The 12,472-nt window shown below is 53.6% G+C and overlaps 1 protein-coding gene and 1 long non-coding RNA gene across 6 annotated transcripts in view; one reads left to right on the forward strand and one right to left on the reverse strand.

Annotated features, from left to right (window-relative positions):
* The window catches only part of Fam110a (family with sequence similarity 110 member A), a 10,932-nt gene extending 3,581 nt beyond the window's left edge, over positions 1 to 7,351 (forward strand). The window contains exons 1-2 of one of the 5 annotated variants that reach the window (XM_048445617.3): positions 1,434 to 1,562; positions 5,815 to 7,351. In XM_048445617.3, coding sequence (XP_048301574.3) covers positions 5,891 to 6,781 — 891 coding nt within the window. In that variant the 5' untranslated portion in view covers positions 1,434 to 1,562; positions 5,815 to 5,890 and the 3' untranslated portion in view covers positions 6,782 to 7,351. Of the gene's footprint in view, positions 1 to 1,433; positions 1,563 to 2,483; positions 2,909 to 3,199; positions 3,337 to 3,434; positions 4,483 to 5,814 lie in introns of those variants that run through there. The other 4 variants (XM_085697229.2, XM_085697231.2, XM_085697230.2 and 1 more) reach the window with 4 other exon arrangements.
* LOC125407781 (uncharacterized) lies at positions 870 to 3,137 on the reverse strand. The gene is made up of 4 exons (XR_015739043.1): positions 3,052 to 3,137; positions 1,675 to 2,369; positions 1,430 to 1,551; positions 870 to 995 (listed from the first exon to the last, which is right to left on the reverse strand). It is a non-coding gene; the product is annotated as an uncharacterized LOC125407781 (long non-coding RNA).
* Positions 7,352 to 12,472: the final 5,121 nt, after the last annotated feature.

Consider the following 12,472-nt stretch of genomic DNA (forward strand, 5'->3'; position numbering starts at 1 on the left):
TGTATGTTTTGGATAGGACCTATGCTAATGGGTGTGACATTGTGTGCTACTGTGATTTCGATCGGCATATCTTTAATGGTCTAGAGATGTGGAACTTATTTCTTTACATTCATTGGCTCTTTAGATAGCTTTTGCATATGTATGTATGTGGAGGGGGCCAGGCTAGTTTCGAACCCATGACCCTCCTGCCTCAGCCTCATTAATCTCAGTGCTGAGATTAAGGTATGTGTCACCATGCCCAGCTTCATTTCCTTCTTTGTGGAAGGTGCTGTTTCAGGTGCTGCTTCAAGTGACTGAAGTTTTAGCCGTCACCACGCTGCTGCTCTTAACCTTGCAGCGTAATGGTGGATGCCTCCTCCGGAGCTGGGCCTTGGAAGATCTGCTGTCATCACGGTTTTCTCTTTGATGGCAGCGTCGTGCCTTGGGCCTGTTGTATAGTAGGGGAAACTGAGGTATGGAGAGGATCACCCGCAGCGGAGGTATGGGTGGGTGAGTCAGAGCCCTGAAGATTTTGACTCTGTGTGTTTGGAGGAAGAACAAGGCTTGGCTGGAAGTGACCAAGCTTGAATAGGGCGAAGGGATGCCGGCAGCAGTAACGTGGTGGCCGAGGGGAGACTTGGCACTCAGAGATCCCGGTTGCCACCTCCTCCCCCCCACAGCTAATTATTAAGTACAAGGGGGAATGATCAGTGTGTCAGCTGATCACCAAGAACTTGTCAAATGCTCCTGCAAGGGAGTTTGTGCTAGGGATGCGGGCATTTCCAAGCTCCTTCCTTACTGTGTTCCTCCCTTCCTCCTTGTTTCCCCCTCCCCTCTCCCTCTTTCCTTCCTTTGGGAATTGGAGTGTGATTGATATACAGAAAGCTGTATGTGTTTGATGTGTTTATCTTGATGCTGGCCTGGGCCTTTTTCAGCCTCTTGGACAGCGACATTTCTTCTTGCTTGTTCCTGGGAGGAGGACACAGCAGAGCCACGGTGCTCAGTCCAGTGGGCGGCTAGGAAATCAATGACAAAGACGTGAACGCCAGGAATGGCAAGATCAGCAAAGGTGCCTTAAGGGGAACAGGAGGCCCAAGAGGGAGGGCTCTCAGAGACAGTGAGGGGAGAGGTTTGAGACCGAGAGCAGCTGGTGCAAGGGCCCTGGGGTAGGAAAGACCTTTGTAAGGACTAGCCAGGAGTGTTCTGTGACTGGTCCAGGAACGACAGTTTGGATGAGCTGGTAAAGTTGGGCAAAGACCAGAGGGCCATGTCGGAGGCTGAATTTATCCCCGGGAGTGCATGAGGGTCAAGCACATCAGCAGTGAAGTGTGGATCTGCTAGGAAAAACATTTCCATAGGTGGCGGATCCTTATGGGGTCCAGGCAAGGTGGCTGAGTGGTCTTATGGGATTTGCCAGGAAGTACATTCTGTCTCTTGTCTCTCTCCTTACCAGATCCAAGCTTGGGTTCAAATCCTGATTCTGTCATTTGCTGACTGTGTGATCTCGGGCAGGTGGCTTCACTTCTCTATGCCTTAGTCATCTCATCTGTAGAATGGGCACAGTAGCAGTATCTGCCTCACAGGTATGAATAAGAATGGAATGAGTTCACATATAATCTGAGCTAGGCATGGCAGTACATAAATGTAAGCCCAAAAGGGTGGCTGAGGCAGGCAGATGGAGAGTTCCAGACTGACCTGGACTATACAGCAAGATCCATTTAAAACAAACACCCATCCTTCACCAATGACAACGACAACAAAAAGCTTCAAACAGTGTCTGCTGCTAAAGAAATATGCAGGAATGAGCAGGTTTCTCCTTGACAGGTGCTTCTGTCTTTGTAGTGTCCGCTGTCAGGGCCTGAGGGCTGCTGACTGCCTGTTCCTCTGTTGTCCCAGCCAGGCCCAGGCAGTGAACTGGCGGGCTAAGGTGGGTGACTTGTCCTCTGTCCTGTAACATACAGGACTAGAGGGGCCTTTAATGCTCAGAAGGAAGGAAAGTGGACAGGAACCATATCCTGTCTCCTCCTGCCCCACCTCCTGGGTAGAGGAGTGTTTAGCCAGGGCTGGGGTCTCCTTCCCCTGGACCTCACAATACCCTGGAAAGTGACAGAACCTTGGACTGGCAGAGAGGACAGGTGGATCCCGCCAGGGTTCCCTCCCAGCAGGGTTGCAGTGGCCTCTGTGAACTATGGGTTTCAGGTTGTCCCCCTGCTGGTGGTCCTGCTGTTTTGGGGTTAAATGGGCCATCTTACGCCACTCCACTGTGGTTGCCCCTCTTGATCCTTCAAACTGGCACAAAGCTGTAGCCGGCACCTCAAGCCTTGAGCACTCGCAGTAGGCTGTCCCCTAGGGTCCCACTCTTCTCATTCATGGGACTGAAGCCCAGCCACCTGCTGGCACACAGGGGAAAGGGTGGTATTGAGGAGTGGTGGGAGGGAAAGTACCCAGGTTGGACTCCCCCGTTGATTTTGGCAAGTGACTCAGCTTGGCCTGTCTGGGGTTTCCATTAGTCAACTTGGATGACAATGGAGTTGCCTCATAGGAAGGCTACCCAGACCACACTAATTCTCACTGCGCCCCGTTTAATCACGGAAAGATTAAATGTTCAGGAAGAACACTTTCCCGTGCCCGGCAGTGAAGGCCAACTAGAATCCCGTGCAACTCTGCCTGATGTGCTGCCGGCTGTACAGGCTCCAGTTCGGATAAGAGCCCGGCTGGGCGAGCCTGGGGGCGCGGCTGCGGCCAGGTTCCCGTACCAGGCTGCCAGTCACCCATTGCGATCACTGCCTGGCCCTCCTTCCCACTCCTCGAACACTCCGGGCCGGCGGGTTCACCTACCAGGCCCCGGAAGTTGCGCAAATACCGGCTACCTGAGCCAGGTGGGCGGGAGGCGCGCAGGCTGCTGGCAGGAGGCGGCTTGCGCAGCCAGGTATGTTGCGGTGCTGGGGAGTGGGGAGCGCGGCAGGGATTGTGCCTTCAGTCCCCGCATTCGAGACAGACGTGGACTCTCCTGCTCAGAGAGGGACAGATCATGGGGAGGGGGGGGTGTGGGTTAACACAGCCTCTGCTCACCTCAAGGCTTGCCGCCTAAGTCTCCAGGATTTCTTCTAAGTGAGAAAGGGCCGAAAACAAAACTGGGGCCTTCCTGGCGTCCTGATCCGTTCTTTGGGAGCCTGAAGGGAGGGACAAAGTCTGACTATAGTCCTGGAATAGTGACCAGAAAGACTCGAGATTGCTGCATTTAGGGCCATTTGCGGCAGGATTTGAAAGCCCATGGTGAGAAAAGTCCCCAGAGGAGACGTTTAATCCCACTTGGTGACCCGGACCCAGGCTTCCTCTTGGAGGGGCCCCTGTGACGTGAGTTGGTGCCGGTCTGCTGTCTCATTGTGATCAGCCCCTACCAGATGTCTCCTTTGTCCCTGCTAGGGCCTAGATCCGCCCTTCTGGCTGGGGCTTAGAGACCCTCGGAGGGGGCGGGCCTGCTCACTCATGTAATCAGAGCCTGAGTATCTGACAGTGAGCCTGGTTTATGGAGCGCTGGCCGTTTTCCAGGTGCTGCGAACCCGTTTGATCTTTCCAGCGGTGACCCGAAGGCACAGGGAGGTCTATTTTTAACTGCCTTTAGCAGATAAGGGAACAGTCTGTTAAGAGCTTGTGCAAGGTGCTAGGCAGGGGCTGGTGGGAGAGTGGGGACCCGGATGGTTACCAGGCCAGACTTGGGAACACGCATCTGTTCCTGCCCCCATTTTAATATAGGGTTAGGTGGTGGGTATAGAAGCAAGGTGGTGATGGTGGGGGGAGCTTCTGCCATGGCCCTGCCCCTCTGACCTCCTTCCTCTTTCCCAGGTGAAGTTTGGGAGGGAACTGCCTCAGCCACCACCAACGGGTTGGACTGGTTTGGGTGGCAGAGCAGATGTGGGGGTTAAGGAGGTGGGGCAGAGTCTGGCTACCTAGGCAGGGCTCTGTAGCAGCTCTAATGGCCAGACCTTTCCTGCCCAAGGTCACGTGGGGGTCTACTTGAGTGGGGCCAGCCTTCCTTTCCTGCCTGTTAGGCCCCTGAGTCTCGAGAGCAGCCCTACTCCCAGCCCCCATTCCATCACTGTGCTGAGGTTTCCATGGGGGGCTGGGGGAAGCTGACGGAAGTGCAGATATATCTGCAGATATGCTATGCTTGCCCAGTGCATGCAGTCTTAAAAATGATGCTGGAATTTGCTCACAGTTACAAACCTAGAGAGCACCTGCCCCTCTGGATTACACCCCTTCCTTACCTTGGACTCACCTGTCCGCGGTGGGCGGGGCTTCTCTAGTTCACTGGTGTGCTGGTTCTCAGCTAACCCTCCTAGGCATTTCAGTTCAGGACACACTTGTGGATTATCTAGCATGTACTGAGAGCTACATCATGAGGCTGAGACCCGGTGAACAAAGCAGCCGAAACCCCTGCCTTCCTGGAGCTAGTATTTTAGGGAGTGGGGGGCAGCAAGGAATGAAAGAACCATATCCACAGTAAGTTCTATGGCTCCCATGGCTATAATGAGAAGAGAAGCAGGGTGTGCGTATGTGTGCGTGTGTGTAGAAGCAGTGCGACAGGAGTGGGCTCAGATGGCCTTTTTAATCTTCTCTGGGATCTAGGGAAGTCTCAGTTTCAGAGTTTCAGTTTTCCCTGCTACAAAATGGTGACAGTGGCTTATGGGCTGTTTGAGGTGGTTCAAGAGTGCGTGGCTTTGAGTGTCTGGCACACAGTGGGGAGTCCCTGTCTTGGGATGTCTGGATATCTCAGTGATGCTTTTACTGTGTTTGGACATGCTCGATCTCAGTGCAGCCATGGAGAACTTAAAGCATGGCTGGTATGGTTCAGGAGCTAGTGTTGTCGACTGACTGAATTGCCAGAGTCGGTAGCCCCCCCGGGCTCAGCCCCCTCCCTCTCCTCTTTAGGGATAAGAAGGTTTGATATGGGTTTTGCATTGCTGCATATCTGAGGGGCCGGGGTGGTGGGGAGAACTGTGGCACTTTCTGACTATGTTTCCTTGGTGATGATCTGACTGTCGGATAACTATGGGGCCACTTGAGCACCCAGGCATGGGCCTTACAGCCCATGAGCACTGTCATGGTGGTTGGTCAGCAGCATAACCCTAGGTGGGGCTGTGACCTCGACAGTTCCCTGCAACAGATAGCTTTGGGCACACTCCTGTCTGTGTGCCTTGATCTCTGTGGTCTTGGCCTTGGAGCCATATCCTGGAAGCTACTCTAGTCTGGGCTCCGCGAGGGTGGGGGTGTGGGCTTTCTTTCTGTTCCTCCCCTGCAGCCTCTGCTTTTGTGCCCTTTGTGGGCCTGGCAGGTCCAGGCAGGTGGTTGGCACTGCACAGCTTCCTGCCTGGGCTAGTTCTGGGATGTTGGTGGTATCTGGCTCCTCTGGGCAGTTCAGGTGGGATGTGGATAGTGGCCATGCAACCCCAACTACCCTGTCTCTAGTATCCTCTATCTTGGGAGCAAGGGAAGGCTTAAGCAAGTTCATTGCCTCCCTGAGCTTCAGTTTCCCATCCATAAATGGGTCTGTTCAGAGGACCCTGGGGCTGAGCCTGGAGCCTGCTTTGCTCTCTTTAAAGTGGACCTGCCTTCTCTGCCTCTTCCCTCTCTCTGGCAGCTGCGCTGGTCCTCGCCCAGTATTGGAGGGAAAGGGTGTGGGTGGGGCCACAGGCCTTCCAATAGTACATTCTGCCTGATGATTGGCTCTTCGTGAGGCAGGGGCGTGCCCTCTACCTTATAATAGTGCAGGCTTCTCAGCCAGCCGAGTCTTTGTCTGAACGTGCTCAGCCTGTCTTCTTTTCTTGCTTGCAGCCGAGCCCGGCATCCAGCTGCCAACTTTGTGCCTGTATCTGTCGCCTCGCCTCTGCCCTCGGGGTATGTAACCGCCATGCCCGTGGACACGCTGAGCCCTGCAGCCCCCGCCGCTCCTGCGCTACCTTTTCGCCTGCGAACCAAGGTCCCTAGCTACCTGCTACCAAGGCCAGCGGATGGGGGAGCCCGGAAGCTGAGTGCCGTGGAACGCTTGGAGGCTGACAAGGCCAAGTATGTCAAGAGCCTCCATGTGGCCAACACCCGCCAGGAGCCTGTGCAACCCCCACTGGCTCGACAGCCCCTCTTCAGCCCTGGTCCTCGGGGGCCAGTGCTCACACCCAGCCGCCGAGTCTTGCCCTGTCCTGGCCGCCGGCCCCAACTGGACATTGACATCCTTAGCAGTCTCATCAACCTGTGTGATAGTCCTGTGACCCCAGCTGAAGCCAGCCGAACGCCTGGACGGGCAGAAGGATCTGCCCACAAGGTCCCACCAGCCACCCCTCCTCGTCCACCGCCTAGTACGGTCGCTGTGCGCCGAGTGGATGTTCGTCCCCTACCTGCGTCACCTGCTCGTCCTTGTCCATCGCCTGGCACCACTGCCACCTCCAGCCCCGGCCGGCCACCTGGCCTGCAACGCTCCAAGTCGGACCTGAGCGAGCGCTTTTCCAGGGCAGCAGCCGACCTCGAGCGCTTTTTTAACTTCTGCGGCCTGGATCCCGAGGAAGCACGAGGATTGGGGGTGGCCCACCTAGCAAGGGCTAGCTCGGACATCGTGTCTCTAGCCGGCCCGAGTGCTGGACCTTGCAGCTCCGAAGGGGGCTGCTCACGCCGCAGCTCTGCTACAGTGGAGGAGCGGTCCCTGGAGCGTGTCCCCTACGGCGTGTCTGTGATTGAGCGCAATGCCCGCGTGATCAAGTGGCTGTATGGGTTGCGGCAGGCACGTGACCCTCCGGCTACTGAGGGCTAGGTCTCCTGGACTCAGGCTTCCCGGAAGGACATCGTGAAGAGGCAGTTGGCACCTTGTCCTTTCTTGTGTTCATTGGCTGCCTTCTGGCAGACCAGAGGCAGCTCCCTTGGTTGAACTAGGTGTAGAGGCCAAGACTTAGTCCTAGACCAGCATCCTCTGGCAAGCAAGGACTGACCTACAGAGGCTTGCTGCTGCCCTTGGCCTCCCCAACCCCTAAACAAGGTTTGTGACACAGTGTGCTTCTGCCTGGTTCCTCTGGTAAGGCTGGATTTGGGCTGCTTCCCCTCCACTGAGTTGGGAACCAAGTACTTTGCCAAGCCTGTCTGCCCCGAGGGGCCGTTTCCTCCTTCCTTCTCTGTCCTCCTTTGCTGACTTCCTTTTCCTTACCAAATGGGCCCTGGCTTCCGGGGAACTCGCTCTGGGGAGGAGGTTGAGAGAATGGGATCTGTCTACTGCTCTTCCTGGTCTTAGGAGGTGGTCTGGGTGGGTAAACTACCAAAGGAGGCCCTGGCTAGGAGCTGCTGCTCAGACTTCTCTTTGGTTAATAAACACAAATGTCTGTTTCTCAAAGTCTGGTGCTTCAGACTCTTCTCTGTTCACAGCGGGAGGAGTGGGAGAAGGCTTGGGATAGGGCCTTCAAAATGGAATGACTGTTGACCTCTGATATTCAGGAGGTCAGTGACTCACCTGTGTCAGTGCAGGCAGGCCTCACCTGAGACTCACCTGCGGGATCCTCCACAGGTGAGGAGATGGCCAGCCAGTGAGTAGGATCAGAGCCGAGAGTGGGTTCTTTACCCCACCAAAAGGAAAGCACAAGGAAAAAAACTGACAGGAGGCGTGGAGCCACTCACCCTGAAAGCAGCCGGCCCTGCTGAGTTCCCAAGGGAAGGTGGTTCAGCAAGAGAAAGCTCTGATTGTAGGTCACCAGGACTCCGTAGGGGCCGGAGGTGGGAGTTTTGGAGGAAGAGGGACTTGGGGAAGAACAACCCAGAGTGGTGGCCTTGCCGGTGACCCTGGGTGACCCTGGACAGGCCAGTCTTACTTCTGGGTCTCAGCAGAGAGCTCGGTGGTACAGGTCTTTGGTTGTGACCTTAAATTCTGGGGCTTTTGAACTGAGCTATATCCCAGTGCCTGGGCCCTGCAGAGTGGCGAGCTATGCAGCTATGGCCTCACATCTGACCAGTCTCCCAGGCACTCCTGGGTGCATAAAGGGTGACCTGAGGGATGGCCTGACTGTCTTCCCCGGGGAGGTTGACTGGGTGGTGTTTCCTCATTGCAGGCTGCCTTGGCTCCAGTCTTCAGAAACAGGAAGCATCAGGGTAGGCATGGTGTCAGGTTCGATGCTGGTTTTATTTTAAGCATAGAGAGATTTCCGCTGGGCTATTGACAAACATCTGGGTCAGCACAGCTGCCTGTTTGCCACCAACCCCCAAAGTCCTGGGTGGTTTAAAGAAGGAAGGGGAAACTGAGGACAGGCTCTGCCCACTGGGGATGCCGATTGAGAAAGGCACAGGAGGGCAGTCACCTGCCACCGTTGGGTTTTCATAGTCCCCATGCTGAAAAAGGGACTGTGGAGAGATCCAGGCCAGCCTTGCATAGTGATGCCTCAAGATGCTAAAGACCACCCTGCCTCTCTGGGTACCCTGTTGGCCTTGGGTCAGGGTCTCTTTCTGATTGTAATCCTCAGTGCCCTGGTCACCCAGGAGGATACATGAGCTGGCTGTACCTGTGAAGAAATTAGGGTTCTGGCTGAGTGGTGGTGACACACACCTTTAATTCCAGCACTTGGGAGGCAGAGGCAGGTGGATCTCTGTGAGTTTGAGGCCAGCCTGGTCTACAGAGGGAGTTACAGGACAACCAAGGCAAAAAGAAAAAAAAAAATTAGAGACATTAGGGTTCTGATTCCAGGAACAGTGGGTGAACCCTGTTCCTGGAGGAGGGGTTAGTGCTGGCCACACCTCTCATTGGTACTCAAGGTGATGCTTGGAGAGGCAGGTGTGTGGTCTGAGGGCAGAAGGTGGAACATGAAGTGGTGGAGACTCATGAGCCATCACGGGGCAGGACTGCAAGACAGCCTGGGCCACAGTCTGTTCTTCCAGACACTCCGCAGCTAGCATCACCCTCGCCCTCCTCCCTTGGCATATGCCCAAGCTCTCTTCCTCATCAGTCTTATGGCTGAGCATCTCCTGGGTACCTATATCAGACACGATCCCCTTGACAGTGTGTAGAGAGGACGGGAAATCTGGTAGACTCTAAAGCAGGTGTGTCCAGGAACCTCAGTTCTGGAAAGTATTACTGGACGTGGCGATGGGGCTGGACCAGGCTTGATTTCTCCCACAGGCGCTGCCTGATTTTGGGAGAAGCCCCCAGTCTTTTGAGAATCTGTGGGAGCAGCAGGCTCTAAGGGGCCCCTCTTCCCGGCAGCCTGAGGATCTGGGGTAGCAGCTCCTCCATTGTTCTGCCTCCATTGTAGTGTGAGAATCAGGAGTCTAAACCCAAGTGCTGCTGCTGTTCAGCCCTGCAGAGGCCCCGCAGCTGCTGCCCTGGCTGCTGGGGCTCCCAGCCAGCCTGGCCCCAGCTGCCGGCTGCCTAATTAGGCAGAGATGAGACCTCCTTTCTGTTCCTCCCCATCCAGCTGACATGACAGCTTGGGAGAATGCAATTTGGTGATCCATTCCAGTACTGGAGATGTAAACGGCCCCTGGGAAAGGCCCCATAGACCAGCCTCAGTTTACCCTTTGGCAGAGAGTGGGATATAGCTGACTGTAGGGGCTGTCTCTGGTGAAATCGTTATTTCTTCAAGCAAGGCATCCCAGGAGATTCAGGACAGACCTCCCCATCTGTCCTGGCATCTTTGATGTAGGGGAGCACGGAGCAGTGAGGAGTTAGGTGATTGGCCCTTGAACTCTGGGTTCTCAGAGTACAGTGGGAACATAGGCTAGAGCTATCCCTCATACACAGAAGGTAGGCGGTCTGTCCAGGTGTGGACAGAGCTCTCCTGCTTGCTATTTTGTTTTGTTTTCTTAGCTTTGTCTTTTTTAGATTGATTTTATTTTGTATATATGAATGTTTCGCTTGCCTGTATGTATGTGTCCTACATGGGTCCCTGGTGACTGTGGAGGTCAGAAGAGGGTACTGGATTCATTTGAAATGGAATTATAGATGGTTGTGTGTAACCATGTGGTTGCTAGGAATTGAACCCAGGGCCTCTGCAAGAGCAACGAGTACTCTATACTGCGGAGCCATCTCTCTAGCCCCCCGGCTAGGTTTTTTAACAATATTATATATTTCAAATAATGCAATGGCCCATTCCCCCAGTTTGTTATTAGGAAACCTTGGTATATGAAAAAATTATACAATGAACTCACCCACCTCCAAATGCACCTTAACATTACCCTGCATCCACCTATCCATTAAATCAACACTTTTAAATAAACTTCTCAAATTAAAGTGTGAGTATTAACACACTTCCTTCCGGGGTATGACATACTATTGTATATGATGTTTGTGTGCATGTGTTGGTACAGGTGAACTTGCCTGCGCATGTACACGTGGAGGCCAGAGGTTCATATCTGTTGTCTGCCTCTGTTGTTTTCTGTGGTGGTTTTGTTTTGTTTTGTTGTGTTTTTTGAGATAGGGTTTCTCACTGGACCTGGAGTTCCCCATGTAGCCCTGGAGATTCGCCTGTGTGTGTCCCTGAGATATTGGGGCTACAGACACTCATCGCCACATCCGGTATATGTCCCTGACCCTTGTGTGTGTCCCTGCAATGCTGAGGATTCGAACTCAGGTCCTCACGCTTGTTCAGCACACACTGAACAATCCTGAGCCAGCTCCTCAGCCCTCATGTCGTTTGTTTGTTTGTTTGTTTGTTTTTAATAACAGTGAAACTCGTAGCTCTTAAAAGGCCACCACTTTCTGAGTTTAGCCAAGTGTGTCTTGTGCCCCAAGTCCCACCACCATCACCGTGGGAAGTTACCTGTGTCTCTCCCCTCCCATATCCTGCTCCCACCTGCAGACTCCTCTCTGCTTATGTATGGGTTAAACAACCACCATGAAAGCATCCTTCCCCTCCCAGCCTGGATCCTCCCGAGCAACCACTTCAGTTCTTTCAGTAATTTTTTTTTTCTCTGATACCTGCCTTTGTATTACTAAGGAGCTGTCCTCCTTTGCTGCTGGTTGATTTGGGGCAAATATCGATTGGTTTTGCCATCTGGTGCCTTTATAGTGAGGGCAGCAGCCTGCTGGCCTGGCATATCTCAACCCTTCCCCTCACTGGCCATGGGGTCAGTTTTCTCATTTGTAAGCAGTCCTGATCTTTCAGGTGGCTGAGCTGCTGGGAAGACTTGCATTCATGTGCTTAGCATGATGCACGAGCCTGGCAGGCGTTCAAACTTCCTTTAGATTAATACCAAGGAAGTTGGCTTTTATTTGCGTGCTTCTCTAACTTGGTGTGCCCCAATTTTTCATTGTGATTATACAATGTTTTGGTCACAGCTCTACAAAGGCTGTCTCACATGGCATATCTCCTTTGCGTTTCCTTCCTTTGTTTTCCAACCAGTTGCTGTTTGCTTGGGTTTTCTTGTTTTGCCTGGTGCCTCCCTAACCTGGCCACAATTCCCTCAGTTTTCCCAGAGTTGTATGACAAACAGCCGCTCATTTATTGGTTTTAGTCTCCCTTCAGAAACTCTTCAAATGCTTTTGAACAAACCATCCTTGTGTCCTTTAAATTGGGGCCACTCTTAAAAAATAGAACCGGTAGGATACTTGTAAGAAAAGCATCTGTGAGGGCCCACGAGTGCTAGGAGCCGAGCGGGGACCAAGCAGACGGGAGCTAGATGGGTGACCATGGCCTTGACCAGTGCATCTCCAAGATGGGTACAAACTGGCGCTGTGGCCCCTGCCCTGCACCTCTCCATCCACCTGGAATCCCAGGTCCCCAGAGAACTCAGATACATTCATATGTACCATGGGGATCATTTAGTCGCTGTGCAAACATTTCTTGATCGCAGGATTTGGGGCTGTGTTTTGGGTGTTATGTGTGTAATGATTGCCCTGTCTTTTGGTGGACCTCAGAGAGGGGTGTGGGATAGAGAGGAGGCTGTAAAAGGCAAGTGAGCAGGAGTAGGTAGGGAACGGGTTACAGGAGAACCCTGAGAAGAGGCAGGCCAGATAGGCCTGAGGATTTGTTTCTGTGCTAGAAGGATGGACCAACTGCTTGTTCCTAGGGCTGGAATGGGGAAGCCTGAGATATCTGAGCTAAGATGTGAAGCTATGGTTAGGTAGGAGCTAACTGTGATGAAGGGTAGAAACAAAAGGATTCCAGATGCCACGTGCAAGGGCCCTGTAGCTGAAGTATAGAGAAAAGGTGGGTTTGGACTGGAGCATCAAGCCAGGTTCTGAGGAGCTGTGGGAGCCTTTGAATAATGGGAGAGCTCATCCTGCCAGACAGCCTGGACTACACCCTCATGTTCACCCTGTGCTTGACAAGGCCATCATGACCTGGGTCCTGTTTCTCCTCCGTATCCCATGCTACCTCCTTACTGTTCTAGGAGCACACCAGACATTTCTGCCCAGGGCCTTTGCACATGTTGTTTCCTGACCAGTGCTGGGGACCCACATGACTCATTTTCTCCGCTGTTCAGTGTCTCTCTGTGATACCTCCTCTTCCCTGAGCCTTTCCCTGTCCAC

This window comes from Myodes glareolus, chromosome 10 (assembly GCF_982192425.1).
Source record: "Myodes glareolus chromosome 10, mMyoGla1.1, whole genome shotgun sequence".
Classification (NCBI taxonomy): Eukaryota; Metazoa; Chordata; class Mammalia; order Rodentia; family Cricetidae; genus Myodes; species Myodes glareolus.